The sequence below is a fragment of the Abramis brama genome (genome assembly GCF_963993115.1).
Source record: "Abramis brama genome assembly, chromosome: 2".
NCBI lineage: Eukaryota > Metazoa > Chordata > Actinopteri > Cypriniformes > Leuciscidae > Abramis > Abramis brama.
Genome location: NC_139964.1, coordinates 16,080,141 through 16,102,976, shown reverse-complemented (window position 1 = coordinate 16,102,976; position 22,836 = coordinate 16,080,141). Strand labels below are relative to the sequence as shown.

Sequence of the window (22,836 nt, the reverse complement as noted above, 5' to 3'; positions counted from 1 at the left end):
CTTGGACAAACCTTCTGTAGTATCCAGCGAATCCGAGAAAAGACTTGAGCTCTTTCAGGTTTCCAGGCCTTGGCCAGGTCTTGAGGGCTTCAATTTTGGATGGATCTGTTTCGACACCATTCTTTGACACTATGTGGCCCAGATATCGGACTGACGTTTGGAAGAACTTGCACTTTTTAGGAGAAAGCTTCAGTCCGTAATCTCTCAGCCGTTCTAGAACTTGAAGGAGTCTGGCTTCATGTTCTTCAAGAGTCTTAGAAAAGACTATAAGGTCATCAATAAAGACCAATACTTCTCTTCTATTAAGATCCCCCATGCACCGTTCCATGAGCCGTTGGAATGTGCTTGGTGCATTTGTGATCCCTTGGGGCATTCGGTTGAACTCCCAGAATCCCAATGGGCATACGAACGCTGTTTTCTGTTTGTCAGCCTCTTCCATCTCAATTTGGTAGAAACCAGATTTTAAGTCAAGAACTGAAAACCACTTGGATCCAGTTAGAACAGAAAAGGCTTCCTCCAGATTTGGCAGAGCATATGCATCCTTTATGGTTTGGGAATTCAACTTTCTGAAGTCAATACACAAGCGCACATCATTGTTTTTCTTCCTTACAACTACTATGGGGGAAGCGAATGGGGATTCAGATTGTCTTATGACACCGGCATCGAGGAGCTCTTTGAGATGTCTTCTTACTGCATCCACATCTTGCGGGTGGATAGGCCTAGCACGCTGCTTGAAGGGTGTGTTGTCATTAAGATTGATACGGTGTTTCACCTTATCAGTGTGGCCGTAATCTAACTCTTGCAGTGCAAAAACATCTGGCATGGAGTTCACTAGATCCGTTATCCGGTCCTTCCATTCACATGACAAGGGAGAGTCACCGAAGTCAGGAACAATGACTTGTGAAGGATTCGCTGCTTTGCACTCTGGGATACTCATGGGCTGTTTTCCTTCAATCACATTCTGGATGGCATGTATTTCAGCCAGTACTGCTCTTGGAGGGATTATTAAATCAGTCTGTGTTTCGTTCTTCAGCACTACTGGTATCTGGACATTGCGCTTTGGCGGTAAGGAGTGCAGACTATTAGCCACTAGCAGTCCGCCAGGCAAAAAGGATGATTTTGATGGTTCCACTGCCACCCAAGTCTCTGACAGCAGCCCAATGATGTTGACACAGCCTTCGAGGACTACAGTGCTTCCAGCTGTTATAACTTCAGGCGTATCTCCCTTCACTTTTACTTGGCCCAAGACACTTGTACTCGCTCGTTGTCGTCTTGCTTCAAGAACTCTTATGACAGCTCGATACCCATGGTAATACGACTTAACTTGGGGCATGGTCGCTTGTGTATGATCAGCATACAGGACGTCCAACGTGTTGGTGCCAATGAGGATTTGGGGTGCATGAGTCAGGTCTGGAACCACTAGGGCCAATGTTGGAACTTCAGCTTCAACTCCTAGGAATTCCTGAGGAAACTTGAGAGTCAATTCAACATATCCTAGATAGGGAACGGCCTGTCCATTTGCTCCTTCAACTTCTAACAGGTGGTTCAACGGTTGCATGGAATGCTGTGTTAGGTGACTTTTGTAGAAAGACAGAGGTATCGTCGTAACCTGTGATCCTGTGTCTAGCAGACAGTTCACTTCTTTCCCTTCAACTTTAATTTGTGCAGTGCATTTCATTCCTACCAGTCCAGCTGGTAACTTCAAGGAGCTTCTGCTGTCGGCCTGCTTGTTAAACACTCGTTGATGCTTAGGGCATTGTTTGTTTTTCTCAGTCCCCGTCAGCCCTGCGACAGAGACCGACTTTAATTTAAAGGCACTGTGGTGGTTCCATTTTGGAGGTCCCACTCAGCTTGTCTTTCTCTCAATTTACGTCTTTTCTCTTCAACTTTAGATGGATTCGGGGGATTTTCACAGCTGACTGCTAAGTGACCGTCTTCTCCACAGCGAAAGCAATACCATGGACGGGGCCGGTTGGTGCTCGCTCCTGCATACTTTGGCCTCCCAATACCATCTCCGTCGACTTTTCTGACACTGGATCTACTCTGATGGTCTCTCAGATGAGGGGATCTCTCAGATCGGTTTCTCTGTGCATCTGAGGTAGCGACTTGGATTTTCAGCTCCGCTATCTGTCCTTTCAACTCCTGAAGTTCACTTACTCTTACTTACGTTCTTTCACTTCCTGATTAGCAGCTGTTCTGATGGCCGCAACCTGGCTTTGGAGAGCAGCAATCTCCTTCTTTAGAGCACCAACTTCAAGCATTTCAGGGCATTGCTCTTTACTCTTCTGTTTAGAGATTTTCTGATTGGGAGTGGTGAGGGCCGAAGAATCAGTAGTGTCCTCCAATGCACCACAAGAATAAGCAGACTGTTGGTGTGCTACTGTTCGCAGCTTAAGGGGAGCCGATGGGTGCTTGTTGATACCCAAATGCTTTCTCATTCTCTCTTCCTTTGATGTTTGCTTATCTTCCGCTGTACGGATGAGAATGGCTAATTCAGCAAAAGGAGGTGGGTCTGCTTTTCTCTTTTCGAGCTGCAGATCAGCTATCAGGGCATTGTCCCAACAGCCACGGCAGAACTGCCTCAACAGGCAACGGTCTCGTTCACTCTCTGCAACTCCGCTCCGTCTGATGGCAGCACTCAGAATTACATGCAATCTGTGAAGGTAGGCGGACGACTTTTCGCCAGGATTCTGCAGGGTGCTTATGAACTTGGCTAATAATTCGTCTCCGTCCTCCACCGACCCATAGACGGACTCCAGCAGCCTAAGACACTCTGACGATGGAGCGTTCGGGTTCACATGCTTGATTATGTCTGAAGCAGGCGGTAACAGGCTGTCAAGAATTTTGCGTGTCTTGTATGATTCAGGAAGGGATGGATCATTCAACAGGTGATCTACACTTGCCCGCCAGGTGTCGAAATCAGGCTCATTGTTTGGACGAGGGGTCCTTCCAGAGAAAGCTTTCAGGCGGAATGAAGTATTGTGGGGGGATATTGGATCGCTCGTCCTCACAACATGTTCCATTACTACTCTCTGGATACCTGGGGGGTGCACAGCAGTCATGGGAAATTTCAAGGATATTGTCTCAGCAGAACTGACATCAGGGTCGTTTGAACTGGGATGCGACGCAGTGTCTATGCTTTCCTTGACTGGGTTTTTGGGTTCTGTTCTCAGCACAGATGGTGACTGACACCTTTCTGACCGCTGGGGAGTGCTGGTCGCACATGTCGGGAGATTTGACTCTAAAGGGCGATGCTCTAGCCCAGACTCTGTTTGAGGTGACTCATTAGCTTTCACTCTTGTCAACTCCCGTTCAAGTACACATTGTAGGGATTCTCCATTGGCACTGGCTATTGCTTGCAATTTCTTCAAGTACTCTGCGGTGCTACAGGCAGTGGGGGTGTAAACACTACCCAGTGTGCGCACATGAAACACAGTGTCTGGATCAGTGGGACTTACTATATTCAGCGGCAGCTGGGGCCCGAGGTTGCACATGGCAGAATTGTGCAAGAACTCAACTACTGCATTTCGATGAAACTCAGAGGATGGATTGTCAATTAGCAAGTTGCATCTTATAGAGCCGAACCTCAAAAGGTATGTCTCTAGGACTTGATCCAGTTCAGTCAGAGTTAAGCCACTGACAATTACTGCATTTTGCACATTAACGTTCTCTAGCTCCACAACATCCATTTTTTGTCAGGTTCTCTGCACGTGCTTATCTCAATGACTATTCACCTCAGTCGCTGCTGCGCCCGGTCTCCTGGCTGGCTCGCCAAATTGTAGCGTGGCGCGTGTCAAGCTGGTGAGTATTTCACTATGGGCCAAAGGATCAGAAGATAGGTGCGACTACTGGAGAGAGGAAGGCAGCACAGTGGTGGTGAATTATCGACAGAGTCTTTTTTTATGATTCAAGTGAGGTTTTATATTAAAGTAAAATGATCTTTTTTCTTTTTGTTATTTGAAATATGCAAATCACAATGTAATCAACTAATTAGCAATGAACAATAAGTGACAATATTTGTTCTCCACACTCGTTTGTAAGTACTAGAATGAGCAACCTTAACAGCTCGACTCAGATGTAAATCAGATTATTCTCTTTGTACAATAAAATAAAATAAAAATAAAATAAAAATAATTGGAAAAATTCAATACTTCAAGGAAACAGTAAGCAATATTCTCAAACAAAATAATGCATTCACTTGAATACTCAGAAATCGTATAAACAGTCAATTTGATTCAGTGTACAGAATGAATTCTCAATTTCACTTTTCAAATTCAAATAAACACTTTTTCCCTCAAAACTGGTATTCTTTTCAGGTTGTGAATCAAATGCTCAAGATTCAATTGGTGGAATCGACTCAGACGAACAGAATCAATTGACTCAGTTCAAGAAAATGTTCGTTCGTTTAGGACAGTTCAGTTCAAAGTCAATGTCTTTTGGATGAAGATGGAGAGGAGAAAAATAATAAAAAACAGTTCGCAATGAGTCCAAGCTCTTTTTGTCCAAGAGCAACGAAACAAAAAGAAAGGAATTCTCCTACCAGAGATGATGAGCACAGTTCAACAAGGGAATCGAGTTCGTGGATGGCTCGCCGTGTTTATACGCTTATTGCGTCTCGTGTGTCCGATATGGAACAGGAAAACTTCTGATGGTGAATCACAATCTCACAAAAAACCCAGCCTTGTAAAAACACAAGGCAGAACCAATAATTAATACTCAATTCAGTCTCATGAACAATTCACATGTACAATAAAGCACAAATTAACTCAATATTTCAACTTATTAAACACGTTGACAATTAAACATGAATCTGCGTCATATTTCATTGACTAGCTAGCTTTTTTTTTCACATTTGACTAGCTTTAGCCCACGTGCAGACTAGCTGGCTAGATCGTTATGCACGCACATACTAATATCAAGTTAATATCAACCTCATATAAGTTCGCTGAAAAATCTGCAACATTTTTTTCTTGTATATTATCAAGTTTATATTTGAAATAGGACTCACCAAGGCAAGAAAATAGTCTATATTCAAGCAGGGAAGTTAATACGCAGCACTTTAAAGTTACGTTGGTCTGCATCAGTCACTATTTCTTTGACTCGTCCTCTTCTCGCTCCGATGACAGCTTATCAACGTTTCATTCAAATATTCAACTTTATTTTATCTGGTCTCTTTTCACTCTGAATCTTTTAGCTCAAACGCGGGAAATTTCTGGAGATTACTCTGCACAGCTGCGTTCTCTGACTTGCTTTCTCTCATCTGCCGCTCGCATTCAAAGAGGGACTTGCGCAACCTGATGCGCTGCTGCCATTGGCTCACAGAAATGTCAGTCACTGCAGCGCAATGTGTGATTGGGTGATTCTCTTTTCAGTCTAGAACAGTCTTTTTCTCTTTTTTTCAGCTGTTCTTTTTCGATTAACTCATACTTATTTGTTTACTAGGAGCCTGGGTTACATTTACGCTTGTAATAGCATCCTATGTAAACAAACACTTCAAACGGAAGTAGAAAACCGTTTAGTCAGTTGAACCCGCTATGAATCATGGGAAATAGAACGGGCGCAGAATAAGGTGAATACTAGCCCAGCGCAGAGCCAAATGCCACAGCAGCGCCAGACCAGCAGTCTCAGACCGGCCGTTAGCGTGGAGATTACAGCAGCATTAAGGTCAGGTTTAGTGGTGGGGTTGGGTATTCATTATGCAGGAGCTTATACTTATTGTAAAGTTAGGGTTAGTGGTTTTGGCAAACCTGCAACCTTAGGTGTAACGCTAGCTAACGCTGTGCTACGCTGGGAAGGAGACCAGAGGCCATTTTCTTAATTGATATCAATGGAGGAGAGGCTTCATAACACTGAATTAACCACTTTAGTGAGGAAATAGCTTTTAATAAATCAAAAGCCTATCGGCTAATCTTCTGCGGTTCGGAAAATGGATGGATGGATGATTCGGCTGTGGCGCCATCTTCTGTTCAGATGCAGGAATTCATTTTTTTTTTAAATTCACGTTATTGCGGTGCATTGTGGGATAGAATGAGTGCACTCGATAATGTCCAATATGGTGTACCACTAGAGCCACGGATCCTGGTATCTCCCAGTAATGAGACCATCTCTGGTATAAAGCAGGCTTTAGGTGATCATCAGCTCCTAACGTCCGGTCAGTATGGAAGGCATTTTCTGCCAAAATTAAATAAATCAATTAAACGATAAAAATTTAAATTAAAACCAGTTTAACCATTTCATTGCAGAAAACTGTATGCAAAATATGTGACAAAATTGAGAATGAAATTAAATGATTTAATTTTCACAGTGACAGTGCATCATCCCTGTCAAATTGAAAAATAAAATGCAATTGGTGACAGTATAGCAGCAGAATTAATTCACATTTACAGTACAGACACACTCACAGCGGACATTTAACGATCTAGACAACTGTCTAAACTGAATTATACACGCAGACACTCAAGCAGAAGTTTTCCACAGCTGATTTTTTATTCAGTTTTATATAGCTTCAAATATATGTATATATTTTTAAATATGAAACATTTGCCGAGGTCCGGTCCTCGGTGACAGCTAGATATGCCATCTATCGGCATAGCTATAGCGGGTGATAATGTCTGGCTATAACTGCTGTGGAATTGTGTTACTAAGATTTTAGTACACCCAAGGGGTTGACATCACAAAATAGGCTAATACACCTATTCTTAACCATAGGGCCGCGCTTGGGCCGCGAGCGCCACCTGGAGGGCCGCAAATATTTTTACGTTTTTCACCTGTGGGCCGCGAGGGCCGCGGGACCAAACAAGTTATCAATTGAAGACACCAGAATGACCACTGTTATCCATGAGACAGTTACAGTACACCATCCCACCACTAGTGGCAGCAAGTTAATGTCTCAGTTAGGGGCCGATCACACCTAACGCGTTTTTCAGGTTCGAAAACGCAAGGTGCACAGCACTTACTTACTTAACGGTGCGTGTCCACTGGCACGGTGCGAGCGGAGCGGAGCGAGTGTTTTCAATTCATTCCTATGGAAGTTGAGCTTCACGCTCGCGCAGTGCATTTTGGGATTGCCAGCGGACCGGAGAAAGCGTTGAGAGCGACCGAGAGCGTCAACAAGGTTGGGCAGTTCTCGACTTTATGCAAATATCATGCGAAAAACGCGGTCGGCAGCCAATTGCTGTGAGGTTCGGGATGTGACGTCTGTTTTGAGAGTTTAAAAATATGCAAATTGTGCCGGAGTTTATGCTGTATTTAGTGCGTAAATCATTTTGTTTACAAATTAGACGCTTTGCAGTTGTTATATATTGTTAAAGATTTTATTTTGGATGTGTTCATTGTGATTATATTGGCTATAGGTTTATAAAAGTTTATAAAATTGAAAGGATCTTTGCTTGGTGCATTTGGAAACAAAGCTTGTCTGTTTCTAAATGTAATCGCGTGCATCGCTGATGATTATACTGTCCGTGTATTGAAAAAAACATAGATTAAACACACTCGCAACAGACACACCCCAAAGCGGAGACGTTATAGCGTTGCCAGCGGCACTGAGCGGAGTTTTGCCTTTGTAGTGGACACGCACCGTAAGCATTCACGATAGCGGAGGAGTTGGTTTTGTTACTCCCCTCGAGTTTTAATAAAGGCTCAAGTCGTTCCTGGGTTTCAACGGGCATTTATTTGGTGACAGAATCTTCAAACATGTCTTGACATGTTCCTTTATTGACATATTGCCATATTGCCGTCAGAACTGGTATAAATAAAACACAGAAAGCATAAATTAACCTTAAATTTGTGACATACTTGCAGACAATAAACGAAATTACATAGAAAACAAATAAATAAAAACATAAATTTATGCCATGTAAAATAATATCTTAATTGGCTTGTTACAAACACAGTCGCGTAACACAAATAAATGACAAAGACAGAAAATATACCTCATTGGCCGCATGAACCCAAGAGGGTAGGGGGGTATTCATCTTCACAATTCACCGACAAAACTTATGGATAACTTTAAAATCTTCTTCAGACAGCAGGCTTCGCAAGCCGCAGCACATATCTCTCTCTATGATCTTAGCAAGTGCACCCATGCAGCGTCCCCATAACAACAAACTATATTTTCCACACGGAACAAAAAATAAGTTCCCTCTTTTTACACAAAGTTTTTAACAAAAAGAAATAAACATGAAATTATTATTTATTGGCCATGAGACATCATTTATTTTAATCATATGATTTTTAACCTTATATATATATATATATATATTTATATTTTAACTGCCAACCATATTTAACTTAAATATATGAGTTGCCTTTGATGGCAGCTACACTCCCACCAAATCACTTGTGATTTCAATCAATGAACTATGTGTAAGCGATTACTGTAAAGTTAAAGTTATGTTAGTCAGCTTCGAGTAATGTGACTGTCTTGTGTATAGGTCTCTCCAGATAGACTGGTTTACTGAGTCTCTTTCCTTGATCATCTAATGCTGAGTTGCTGATCAGCAACTGGACCTTCCGCACACATCCATCTTCAGCTGGATACACCGTGGCGACTTTAGCCAGCTTCCATTCATTTCTGGGTGCGGTATCATCTTGTACAATTACTATATCATTGACTTTCGCATTTCTCTTTGTCTTGTGCCATTTCTGTCTTTGTTGTAAACTCAGTAGGTACTCTTTTTTCCATCTGTGCCAAAATTCATTGGCAAGGTATTGGACTCTACGCCATCTCTTGCGGAGGTAAAGATCTTCCTTTACGAAGTTTCCAGGTGGAGGCAAGATTATTGTGGATTTCATTGTCAGAAGCAGGTTGGGCGTAAGAGGCTGGGGACCTGTTGGGTCGCTGAGTAAATGTGCTGTCATAGGTCGGCTGTTAATGATTGCCATCACTTCATAAAGATAGGTCCGTAAAGATGAACTGTCGAGTGTTCGGGATGACTGATCCAGTATGGATGTTAACACACTTCTGATTGTCCGGATTTGCCTTTCCCAAACTCCGCCCATATGGCTAGCAGAGGGAGGGTTCATGACAAACTCACAGCCTAGTTGTTTAAGGCATTCTTGATTCATTTCCTTTACTGCTTGCAAGAATTCTCGCCTCGCTCCAACAAAATTGGTGCCCTGATCTGATTGGAGTTGACGAACGTTTCCACGTAGGGCAATGAAGGCACGAAGTGAGTTGATGAATGCATCGGTTGATAGATCATCAAGTAACTCTATGTGCACTGCACGAGAACACAAGCATGTGAACAATAGTCCATAACGTTTCAGCTCTTTTCGACCTTCTTTGATGTAAAATGGACCAAAACAATCCATCCCACAATACGTGAAGGGAGGAGTTGTCTCCATTCTCTCACGCGGCAGGTCTGCCATTCTCTGCTCTTCTGTGTGACGTCTAAACCTTCTGCACTTGACGCAGTGGTAGATGACTGATGATACAGCTTGACTACATCCAAGGATCCAGATACCATTTGATCTCAACTCATTTATGGTCATGCCACGCCCCTGATGTTGCACTTGTCTGTGATAGTGATCGATCAGTAACCTTGTTATGTGGCTGGTTTTTGGTAAAATGACTGGATGTTTGATGTGTGGATGCATGGCAGCATGATCTAATCGACCTCCCACTCTAAGGATGCCCCTGTGGTCCAAGAAGGGATTGAGTCGGTACAGCCTACTGGTTTTGTCTTTGGTCATCTCCCTTTGTGACTCAAGCTCATTGATCTCTTTGGAGAAGACTTCCCTTTGTACAATGAGCATGATGGCAAGCTCTGCATCCTGTCTTTCCTCGAGACTTGTGGCTTCATTGGTTCTCTGAATTGTACCCTTAAACTCCTTGAGAAATCTTTGGAGTCTGGCGATTGCTTTCACTAGTCTTGTCCAGCTTGAAAACTTAAGGAAGTGATTAGTGAGAGAATCTGTTGTGGTTGAGGTCTGGTGCACAATGACCCTGCGCACTTCTGGATCTTTGGCATCAAGTTCTCTCACCTTAACCTCACCGCTTGGAAGTTCTTCCTGCCAGAGAAAATCTGGACCACTAAACCAATTGGAAGTGATGAGCTCTTTTGCCTTAAGCCCTCGTGACGCATGGTCAGCGGGATTGTCTTCTGACGTCACGTATTTCCACTGGGTTGGGTTTGTACTTTCCTTGATGCGCTGTATGCGGTTAGCTACGTAGATATGAAACCGTTTTGCGTCATTGTTGATGTATCCTAAGACGACGTTTGAATCTGTCCAGAAGAACTCTTGAGCGTCTTCAAGCTCCAATTCTCCTCTGAGCATGTCACTTGTGCGCACTGCTACAACTGCTGCAGACAGCTCGAGTCTTGGTACCGTGGTTACCTTTGTGGGGGATACTCTGGCCTTAGCCATGACTAGGACGCAATGTATCTGTCCTGTTGTGCTGGTTGCTCTTAGATAGGTACAGACTCCATACCCCGAGACACTTGCGTCTGAAAAATGGTGGACTTCATACTTGTGCACTGTTTTGAAATCAACTGGTAGGTAGCATCGCTCAATCTTGACATTGGCTAAGTTCTGTAGATCCAAAAGCCAGGACTCCCACCGTGGCCTTAGCTCATTTGACAGTGGCTCATCCCAGTCAATCTTCTCACGACACATTTGTTGAAGTATTTGTTTTCCGAGTAGGACGAAAGGCGCCACAAAGCCAAGTGGATCAAAGATAGAGGCAACTGTGGACAAAACTCCTCTTCTGGAGAGAGGGCGCTCATTCACGACTACTCGAAACTGGAAATGGTCTGAGGCGACACACCATTTGACGCCTAGAGCTCTCTCAATCTGTTGTTCGCCAAGAGCTAGGTCTTGTTTCATTACTGTCTCTGCACAGTCTTCCTTTGGGAGGGATGCTAATACTTGTTGGCTGTTTGATATGAACTTATGAAGTCGCAACTTGCCTGTATTGCAGAGTTGTCTTACTTCATTTACCAACTGGATAGCCTCTTCTTCTGAGTGGACACTTATTAGGCCATCATCCACATAGAAGTTTCTCTCAATGAAACGGATTGTGGCATCACTGAAATGACCTTGCCCTTGAGCTGCGATGTACTTGAGGCCGTAGTTTGCGCAGCCGGGTGACGAAGCGGCTCCAAACAAATGAACACGCATACGGTAGACAGAGGGGTTGGAGTAAAAGCTTCCATTATCCCACCACAGAAATCGGAAGTAGTCTTGATCTTCTGGCTTGACATGGAATTGATGAAACATGCGTTCTATGTCGCACATCACCGCTACTTGACCCTTACGAAACCGACATAGAACACCTACCAAGCTGTTGGTCAACTCTGGCCCAGTAAGCAGAAAGTCATTTAATGACACACCTTCGTACTTTGCCGAGCAGTCGAACACGACTCTTATTTTTCCAGGTTTCTGGGGGTGGTAGACACCATGGTGAGGGATGTACCAGGAGGGGCTTTTGTCCAGCTCATCAAATGGAACCTTTTCTGCATCTCCACGTGTAATTGTTTCATTCATGAATGTTGTGTAGTCTTTGTGGTATTGCGTGTCTTTCTCAAATCTTTTCTTTAGACATTTGAGTCTGTGTTCGGCACAGATTTTATTGTCTGGCAGATTTGGTCTGTCCTTCTTAAAGGGCAAGGGCAACTCGCAGTGACCATTTGCTTTCATTTTCACTCCTTCCTCCATTATGGAAATGAAACGCAGATCCTCTTGGGAGAAGTGAGAGTCCTCCACGCGGCGTTCATTGAAATCGGACTCCAGTACTTTGATCACATCTAGTGATGTGACTAGCTCTTTGACTTGTGTACGACAGACGTACATGACTTCATTTGGTAAGGAGGTTGGTGACTGAACAGAAGGTGTCACTTCTTTGACTATGACTCTGTGGCTGCTTCCTATAGCGTCACCATAGTCCACACAGGGATCAGTACCGCCGACTATAGTCCAACCAAGGTCTGTTCTTTGAGCGAATGGTTCATTGTCCTTCCCTGACACTACTTCTCTGGGTATCAGAGCTTGCGAACAATTGTACCCTATAAGCAGGCCGACATCACACTCTATCATGGGAGCTATCTCTTCAGCAAGGTGCTCTAGGTGAGGCCATGCTCTTGCTATCTTAGGTGTGGGAATATGACTTAGATTGGCAGGGATAAAGTCTCTTGTGTATGTCGTTGGGAGAGGTATTCTCTTGGATGTGTAGAAGCCTCTGACTTGTAGCCCTAATAGCTTTTGACTTAGAATGACTGTGTCCCTGGATGACAGTGTAGAAAGTTTCAACTGCACTTGTTTCTTTTCAGTGACTAGAGCGTCCGCCTTTTCTTGAAGAACGAATGTGGTGTCGCTCTGACTGTCCAGAAGGGCATAGACAAGAACCTCGTGCTCTGGATTGCTTGTTGTGGATAACCAAACTGGAATGATTGTGGATGTGAGATCACTGTTAGTGTTTTGTACAACACGGTTGGATATTGCCTTGTTTGGTGTTTCTGTACTTGCTTGTTTGGTTTCCCTTGTGTCCTTTTGTTCCTTGTCAGAATCCTTTGTCCTTTTGACTTCCTTGTCACGTTCCTGATGTAAGCATGTTGGATGATTTCCTTTGCATGTGTTACAAACACTTCTCCTTTCACATTTCTTTGAATGGTGTCCAGGGCTGAGACATCCAAAGCACAAGCCCTTAGTTTGTACAAACTTGACTCGTTCAGTAATTGACTTGTCCATGAACTTTCGGCAAACATGAATTCCATGGTTTGGCCTTTCACAGAAGATACACATCTTAATGTCTGGTTTCTCTTCTGAGCTGCTTGCTAGCACCTTTGCACCAACACTTCTGGTCTTTGGGGTCTTTGTTTTTTCAGAGTCACTTGCCTTTAGTGCATGAAGCGACGTTACTGGATTGCACGCTATCTTGGCCTCTCTTGTGACGAAGTCGACAAAGTTGCTGAATGTTGGAAATGATCCGCTTTGCTCTTGTATCTCAATGACTTTTCTATTCCAACTTGCTGTTAACCAATCAGGAAGCTTGCTTAGCATTTTCTGGTTTTCGCTGCAGTCGTTGAGAACTTCAAGATTTTTAATCTGGAACATTGCTGCTTCACAGCCTCTGAGAAAGTCTGAGAACTCTCGTAGTTCAGCACAGTCCTTTGGTCCTATCCTTGGCCACGATGTGAGCTTATCCCTGAAGGCTTTGGCGATTACAAATGAGCTTCCATACCTTTCCTCCAGAATGTCCCATGCTGCAAGATATGCTGTGTCCGTCCCCAACAGAAAATAGCTCTCAATTGCTTTTCTTGCTGACCCACCAATATACTTGCGGAGGTAGTAGAGGTTTTCATTTACTGGGATGTTCTTCCTGTCTATCAGGGTTTGAAAGGACATTTTCCAATCTCTGTATTTGAGTGGGTCTCCAATGAAGACTGAAGGTTCTGGTACTGGTAAACGGCTTATGTTGATTGACTCTGCTAATGCTCTGGCTAATGCAGTAGTGCTATCTTCTTGTGTAGCATTGGTTGCATGTTGCCGGCTTGTGGCCTCTTGTGGCACAGTGCGTTGTTGCGGGTTAGCAGTGGTTTGTGCAAGGTGAAATTCAGGCAAACTAACCAGGTAAGGTGCAGCTTTCTTAGGCTTGGACTTACTGTGTAGAAGGTCTGATATTTCTTCATCTGAAGTTGATTCTTGTTCGTAGACTTTCAGACGTGCTTTGGCGGCTTCCATTTTCTTGACAGTTTCAAAGCGCTCTATCTGCCTTCGCTTTTCTTCTAATGCCTTTTGTTTTTCAGCATTTTCTGCTTCTTGTTGTGCAAGTCTTTTTCTGTTTTCAGCTTCAAGATTTTCAAGTTCCCTTTGCTCACGCTCCATTTCTTGCATCACTTTCAAGGTGGCTTCAGTAGCAGCCAATTCTGCTGCTGCTTCTTGTTTCTTCACAGATGACTTACTCGAATGACTTGAACGTGTGATTGCACTACCCGCACGTTTAGACCTGTGAGATGCTGCTGATTGGAACACCGAGCCAGCCTCACTCCAGTGAGTTGACCTTTTAGCTGGGTATTTACCACTTTCCTCTTCTTTAAGAATCTCTGTTGCTTGTTCTATTATCCTTACAGAAACAGCATGACATGTGTCTACTCTGCGACGGGTATCACTGTCAGGAGTGTCGTAACTGCGCAACTCATGATAGGTTTGCTTTACTTCTCCTGAAGCATTTTGGACCCTTACGATGTGATCCTGTAAACTTGCAGTGCTAGGTGCATCGAGTGCTCTCTTAGCTTGTTTGGCAATCACTTTCCATTTGTCATAATTGGTCTTAAAGCGACACTGAAGCTTATTCATTCTTTCTTCATGTAAAGCTTGGCCCTTTTCAGTAAGCTTTCTGGTTCTTTGGCTTTTTCTCAAAGCATCTTCTTCAACGGCTTGACTTGTATTTGCCTCTTGCTGTGGACTTGAGTCTACAGTTTCTTCATCGGGGCTTGCTTGCTCCTGCAACTTCACAGCTTCACTTCCTTGGACTTCAGGCTCAGACATTTCACTACTTGAGCTGATGTATGTGTATTGACTTAAGGTCAAATTACTTGTGTGTTTGTAAGGTTACCTAAATTATTGTAATGAACTATGGGATATAATACTTTATAACTGTAAATATGAACTTTGTTAGAATTAATTTAAAATGTGTAATGAACGCCTTAATGCAAATTATGAACTGTTTTCACCCTGTATGAAATAAAGAAATGGCCTTCAATGTCAAAGAAAACCAATATGACTTGCCCTTTAAAATGCTTTAGTGCACCTTTAACTTAACAAATAACTTGTGATTAGACTTGCAATTCGTTTGTAATAATCACCTTACAAAGAAATGAACATACACTTAAATTTAAACTTGAATTGCAGAAACATACACTTCAACCTCTTTTAGCACTTTAGAGTCCCTTTAAAGTTAGCAGGATTAAACTACTTCTTAACATTTAACTTGTTTAAATGTGTTACTTCTTTGTAGCTTGACCACACGACACTTCTGGACTCCGGTTGCCACTTGTCGGGTTTTCAGTGCACGCAGTTCGTGTTGTCTTTGATGCTCGTGAGCGTAGTTAACGATGTAACGAGCTGCTCGTTAATGGCTCGCTCTCTTCTCCTCCAGCACGAAGCAGGCTGAGTTCTGACTGTTACTCCCCTCGAGTTTTAATAAAGGCTCAAGTCGTTCCTGGGTTTCAACGGGCATTTATTTGGTGACAGAATCTTCAAACATGTCTTGACATGTTCCTTTATTGACATATTGCCATATTGCCGTCAGAACTGGTATAAATAAAACACAGAAAGCATAAATTAACCTTAAATTTGTGACATACTTGCAGACAATAAACGAAATTACATAGAAAACAAATAAATAAAAACATAAATTTATGCCATGTAAAATAATATCTTAATTGGCTTGTTACAAACACAGTCGCGTAACACAAATAAATGACAAAGACAGAAAATATACCTCATTGGCCGCATGAACCCGAGAGGGTAAACATAGGGGGGTATTCATCTTCACAATTCACCGACAAAACTTATGGATAACTTTAAAATCTTCTTCAGACAGCAGGCTTCGCAAGCCGCAGCACATATCTCTCTCTATGATCTTAGCAAGTGCACCCATGCAGCGTCCCCATAACAACAAACTATATTTTCCACACGGAACAAAAAATAAGTTCCCTCTTTTTACACAAAGTTTTTAACAAAAAGAAATAAACATGAAATTATTATTTATTGGCCATGAGACATAATTTATTTTAATCATATGATTTTTAACCTTATATATATATATATATATATATATATATATATATATATATATATATATATATATTTTAACTGCCAACCATATTTAACTTAAATATATGAGTTGCCTTTGATGGCAGCTACAGGTTTTACCTGCCGCTGCGGATATATGCGGAGGGGAACATAAATAGGGAGTTGTAGCTTGTTCAAAATGTACTGCTGTGACTGTTATTGTTAATTTATAACAGATATGAAGAGCAACTTCAGGTTCTGCCATGAAAAAATTTAAACTGCTGAAACAATTATCAAATTATTTTGCAGATTATAAAGCTTTTTTTTGTTTTCATTTGCACTTTATTTCAATTTTCATTTACAACTTATTTATTTAATTTGAAAAATATTATTTTGAATTTATTTATTTTAGAAACACATTTTATTGTTTTTATTTTATTTATATACATTTTCTATTTTTTTGTAAGTAAAATTTGTCAAATCTAACTGATTTTTGTGTTAATATGCCTGACTTGAGCCTTTAAATTTGTTCTTGATGCAGATTGATTTGTTCCATTAATAATTGTATGTGGAGGTTTACATACACATGAATAATAAACTGTTAAACTGCAAGTGGATTTCATTTAGTTATTGAATACAAATCAAACCAAGGGTGAGATCAATAAACCAATACAGTGCTAATATCTGAATGGGCCCTGGGCCACTTTGTACTGTAAAATTTGGGCCCCGACATCAAAAAGGTTAAGAACCCCTGGGCTAATACATGAATGAACCTCATCGATTATGGTCTAGTCTAACATCATAACATGGCCTACTTACGCTGAACAGTTTCTCTGGCAACTGAAGATGCCCGCGACTCAGGCTGAGGAACTGCAGTGGGCCGAGGGTTTGACGCTTGCTGGACAGTCTGGTTTGTGTTGTTCTCCTCTCGTTCCAGTGCTTCGGCAGCTTCCCGCAAAAGCTGACTTACAGATTCCGCCATGACTCGTCTCGATTACAATATGATCACATTTCAATAACTTCGTATCACACATTTAGCCATTCACACTCACTCAATCACCCTCATTCACACGGGGCGTCAACGACATCACTTTATGGAAGGCGTGTCTGTAGCACCGTTGCTCTTGAATAAGCCCCACCCATTTATTAACCAGAGGTGTCAAAAGTATTCACATTCATTACTCAAGTAGAAGTATAGATACTAGGGTTTAAAAAGACTTCTGTAGAAGTTGAAGTATCAACTCAAGCTTTTTACTCAAGTAAAAGTATAAAAGTACTGGTTTCAAAACTACTTAAAGTATAAAAGTAAAAGTAATGTAAGGAAAAAAATGCCATTAAGGACAAAAGCTTAGGCCGCGCCACAGGGGCCTATATAGTGCACTACTCCAGCTCCTCAAAAAAACACATTTTTCTAAAGGCCATATTTGACTATAATTATATTAAAATGTTGATGTTGAAAAATTTGGGATGATGCATTAGGCTACCTGTTTCAGCCGTATATATGCCCATATAAAGTTAATTTTCTAAATAAATAAGCTAAATAAGCGGAGGAATCAGGAAATTAATAGGGTAATGTTTTAAGGTTTTTAGTCTATATTGACCTTAACAATACGTAAATTATTTAATTCTGTAATGTTACAAATAACTAATAAAGACATGGTGGCAGTTTAACAGAGACTTAACTTTACTCCGCTCATAGTGCAATGCAATAGTGCAATACTGTCTTGTTCCTTGCTTTTTGAAGAAGCCAAACACATGTCTGCATCTTTCATTAAAGGGATATAGTTCACCCAAAAATGAAAATCATATACTCACCCTCAAACTGTTTCAATCCTTTATGAATTTCTTTCTTCTGATGAACACAAAAGAATATATTTTGAAGAATGTCGATAACCAGACAGTGGATGGACCCCATTGACTTCCATAGTAGGAAAAAAAAAAATACTATGGAAGTCAATAGCTACCATCAACTGTCTGGTTATCGACATTCTTCAAAATATCTTCTTTTGTGTTCAGCAGAAGAAAGAAACTGGTTTGAAACAACTCGAGAGTGAGTAAATGATGACAGAATTTTCAGTTTTAACTAAGTGAACTAATCATTTAACAGAAATTAACTGTTGGCATATGTTTCACAGCAATACTGTCCAGTTTGTCCTGTTGGACACGACACACAGCAATACTGTCAAGTGTCACTTGTGACCATTGCTCTGAGCCATGTTTTCAGTGTCCTAAGAGCACTGAAACTTCTTTCAGTCCAGCTGATGAGACTGGGATGATTTGATCAACAGGCCTCTCATTTCAGCAAGACCAGCCTTCAACAGACCAAGCAATGTTATTTTTTCATGTTTTATGGGGACTTTCCATAGACATAATGATTTTTATACTGTACAAACAAACTGTGTATTCTAGCCCCCTATAGACTAACCTTACCTATCACAGAAAACTGTCTGCATTTTTACATTTTCAAAAAACAAGTCTGATTTATAAGCTGTTTTCTGAAGAAGAAAAAAAATCCCCAAAAGGACAAGGATTTTGGATATTGACATCTTTGTGGGGATATTTTGACCCTATAATGTAGAGTTGCACACACACACACTCTCTCTCTCTCTCACGCACACACACTCTTTCTCTCTCTCTCACACATTTTGGGGATATTTAATTTTTATTCTATCAATCAATAAATTCCACTAGAAACAAACCTTGTTGTATTATTTTATTTTAATTTAATACTGTGAAGCTGCTTTGATACAATCTGTATTGTGAAAAGCGCTATACAAATATACTTGATTTGATTTGACACACACACACACACACACACACACACTAACGATGATGTTAGTGTTATGTTACGATTGCCATTATATTGTAAAAACGTCTGTCCCCAAATCAATATTTGACGCGATTTGCCCCGTATTCTTGAGCACAGAACTGTTGATTTCTCCCTCGCTTACCGCATCTAGGTTTCCTTAGGACTCGGAGGAGTTGTTTTGGCGCTTCGCACAACCGACTACAGCCTCTCACAAGTTAGAAAGAAAACACAAAGCCAATCAGTTTAGCGATGTGTGTTCAGGAGGCGGGACTCAGATCTATTAACCGTTTGTGTAATTGGCCTTTTTTTTTTTAACGACGACAAGCCGGAATGAAAACAAGCCGAAATGAACTAGGAGTAACGAGGCTATTTTTAAAATGTAAGGAGTAGAAAGTACAGATAATTGCGTGAAAATGTAAGGAGTAGAAGTAAAAAGTCGTCTGAAAAATAATTACTCCAGTAAAGTATAGATACCCAAAATTTCTACTTAAGTAATGTAACGAAGTATTTGTACTTCGTTACTTGACACCTCTGTTATTAACATAGAATTTGCATTTAGGTTGTCGCTGAAAATTAAAACTAAAAGTGTGAAATAAAAGAGGAAATAAAATGACAGCTAAACTTTACATTTGAATTTGAATTGTGTCACTATTATTGCGTGAGCGTTAATAAAAAGCTTTGTAAAAACGTTTTTTTTCATGTTTGCCTTTTCATTTTAATATTGAAAATGTCACCATGAAAATTTTAATTAAAATTAAATCATTCAATTCCATTCTCAATTTTGTCACATATTTTGCATACAGTTTTCTGTAATGAAGTGGTTAATCTGGTTTTAGTTTGCATTTTTATAACTTAATTGATTTATTTAATTTTGGCAGAAAATGTCTTCCATATCTGAAACTGCTGTCACATATATAGTTCTGCAGTCAGACACATCTCGTCTCATATGTGCTCGTTCAATCCCTCAAACTGCCACCAGAGGTCACCATCTCCTGCGACTGACATCCACCTTGATGAGCCTCACCTGTAAATCACTATCATTCATCTTCATTCATCCTCACCATTATTCATCTTCATCTTACAGAAAAAGATCATCATTTTTCTTTCAGTAGGTTTAGTTCAGTAATGTTGTCCTCTTGTTGAGGGAGGGACTGTGATGTTTCTGTCGCTGGGTGTTAATAAACAGTGTTAACCACACAAAGCTTCACTGTAAAGCTAAAGTGCTTGTGTTAAAACAGTCAGTCATTTGGTTGCTGTTGATCTGATAAGCTTCAACACGGTAAGACAAACACACTCTTGCTTAAATGAAACTGATGATTATTGCTCATATAACATACGTGTCTTTACATGAGAAATGTTAAGAATAGGGTGATTTACATATTGTTTAAGTGATGAATATATTAATGCTGTATTATAGATATATGTTATGCTGATGTGGGTCAGAATGGCTCCTCCTCTTCCTCTGATCTTCTTTCTGCTCATGATTCACGGTGAGTCTCTCTTACATTCACATTAGAAACACTCTGATGTTTTATTTAAGGCCTCATGAGCGGCTGATCTGCACTTTCTTCTGTCCTGTTCTCACATATTTCTCTCTGAAACAGGAAGTTTGTGTTGAACTTGTCAAACGCTCGTCACTTTTAGAAATGTCCAATAGTCTTTTGCTACTTGCTAGTCTGTGTCACATGGTTTAGGGGGAGGGACTTTCTCAAAGTTCAGAGCATTTGATTGGACAAAAATCACTGTAGCAGCAGATCATGAATATGTTTGGCTCATGTTCTCAGAAGTGAATGTGTACATGTTAAATATGTATCATGTCAAAGGAGTTCACTAGCATAAATGAGCTCTGAGCTGATAGATAAGAACTAAAAGCCACAAAACTAATATTTTGATCCCATTGGGTATTTAATAAATCAACTTTGATTATTTTTGTCTTATTTTTCATATATTTCATTATTTGAGAGTGCGTCATGTTGTTCGTGGCTGATTTCTTGGTTCTCTCTTCACTTCTCTGTCTCTGTACATTTACTTCTGCTTTTCTGCAACACCTTCCATCAAAGCTGATGAAGTAATTCACACTAAGATTATTTATTCACATTTATCACTCCATAGATTCTGAGAAGATGAGCTTATATTTCCTGTAATGAGTCGATGTTTCCAATAGTAATAAAGTATTGTCATATTTTCATGGTCCAGTGTAACTGATAAAACAATATTTTCATAAGAGAGTTCTAAAAAGAGTTGTGTTAAAAATGACACATTAAAATTGTGTTAAAAATGACACATGTTGTGTCAGTATTAACACACATAGTGTGTGTGTGCTCAAATTTAACACAATAAATGAGTAAGTCATTTTAACATTGATGACACAATTGTGTCAGGTAATTACATACCCAGATGTAATTTAAAAAAAATAAACTGAAACAGGCAGATGTAAAAATATAAACCATTTAATCAATAGTCGAGTACAGAATGCATGTGCACACAAAGTACAAGACAATGTCTCAAGCTCAATGACTGGACAGACTCACTGTACTGGACATTATTCAGTTATTCACGCTTCAACCCCTAACTGATAATGCTGCTTTTGACAAAGGTTCATGAAGAGATAACAGTTCACCGAGTTTGCACTTTAAATTCAATTAAAATGTGACAAAATATTATATATAACTAACTTTTATTTACACAGGCCAGTTTGTTTGAGAACACAGCAAACACTGCATATGATGCACATTGATAATTAATGTTGGCGCGCTCTTATAAAATTATGTGTCGAAAACAGCACAACGTGTAAAAAGAAATGCGTTAAAAATGGCACATGTTGTGTAGAATTTAACACACAACCTGTGTAATTTCTTTACACATCTGTGTGTTTATATAAGGACTACATGTGTTATTATACTAATGTGTTATTCCTCTTTACACAGAAGTGTGTTGAAACCTTTTACACACTAATGTGTAGATACACAACTCGGATCGTTCAACAGAGGTTTAGATGTTTATGTTTCATTGAATAATTAGTGGCACCTTTACTCTTGAACCCTTTACTTTTCTGTAGACTTTTCTCTGGCTGTTGTAACTGTATTTGTATAAAATATGTTTGTTATGGCAGGAGAAAATATGACCAGATGTATATTGATGATTACATAATCATGTTTCTGAGTATATGCATGATGTTCAATTTGCAGTTAGTTATAACAGTGTTGTGAAATTACATCATGTTATCCAGCCGTGCAGAATGATTTCTTTAAAAAAGTGTTTTCAGAAAGTCTTAGTCAAACAATTACATCAAGAATATGCGTATGAATCTCAACAACGGTGACAATCGACAAAATATTCATATACACAGATCAACTCTGTACATCACAAGACTTTAGAATACTGTTCCATCATTAATGAATAACTACACAGGAACAAATAAACTCAGCAAAATGCCCAGTGTTAAATTAACACTCCTCTGTGTACATATGTACAACTACTATATAGTAGGGAAGTATTTCGGACGCAGAGTGTGAGTTAGAGGAGGAAGAGTATAAGATGTACAACTACTATATGATTTGAGTATAAGAGGAGGAAGAGTACGAGTATAAGAGGAGGAAGAGTGTGAGTATAAGAGGAGGAAGAGTGTGAGTATAAGAGGAGGAAGAGTGTGAGTATAAGAGGAGGAAGAGTGAGTATAAGAGGAGGAAGAGTATGTGTATAAGAGGAGGAAGAGTGTGAGTATAAGAGGAGGAAGAGTATGAGTTAGAGGAGGAAGAGTACGAGTATAAGAGGAGGAAGAGTACGAGTATAAGAGGAGGAAGAGTGTGAGTATAAGAGGAGGAAGAGTGTGAGTATAAGAGGAGGAAAAGTGTGAGTATAAGAGGAGGAAGAGTGAGTATAAGAGGAGGAAGAGTATGTGTATAAGAGGAGGAAGAGTGTGAGTATAAGAGGAGGAAGAGTGTGAGTATAAGAGGAGGAAGAGTACGAGTATAAGAGGAGGAAGAGTACAAGTATAAGAGGAGGAAGAGTACGAGTATAAGAGGAGGAAGAGTGTGAGTATAAGAGGAGGAAGAGTACGAGTATAAGAGGAGGAAGAGTATGAGTTAGAGGAGGAAGAGTATGAGTATAAGAGGAGGAAGAGTGTGAGTATAAGAGGAGGAAGAGTATGAGTTAGAGGAGGAAGAGTACGAGTATAAGAGGAGGAAGAGTATGATTATAAGAGGAGGAAGAGTACGAGTATAAGAGGAGGAAGAGTGTGAGTATAAGAGGAGGAAGAGTGTGAGTATAAGAGGAGGAAGAGTACGTGTGTT

General features: G+C 40.5%; 1 protein-coding gene across 1 annotated transcript; it reads right to left on the bottom strand.

Annotated features, from left to right (window-relative positions):
* Nucleotides 1–1,171: 1,171 nt before the first annotated feature.
* Nucleotides 1,172–5,449, bottom strand: LOC311069884 (uncharacterized protein). The gene is made up of 2 exons (XM_084093417.1): nt 5,009–5,449; nt 1,172–4,680 (listed from the first exon to the last, which is right to left on the bottom strand). Exon 2 carries the CDS (start codon nt 3,687–3,689, stop codon nt 2,160–2,162), a length of 1,530 nt encoding a protein of 509 aa, XP_083949543.1. The 5' UTR covers nt 3,690–4,680; nt 5,009–5,449; the 3' UTR covers nt 1,172–2,159.
* Between the last annotated feature and the right edge of the window lie 17,387 nt (nt 5,450–22,836).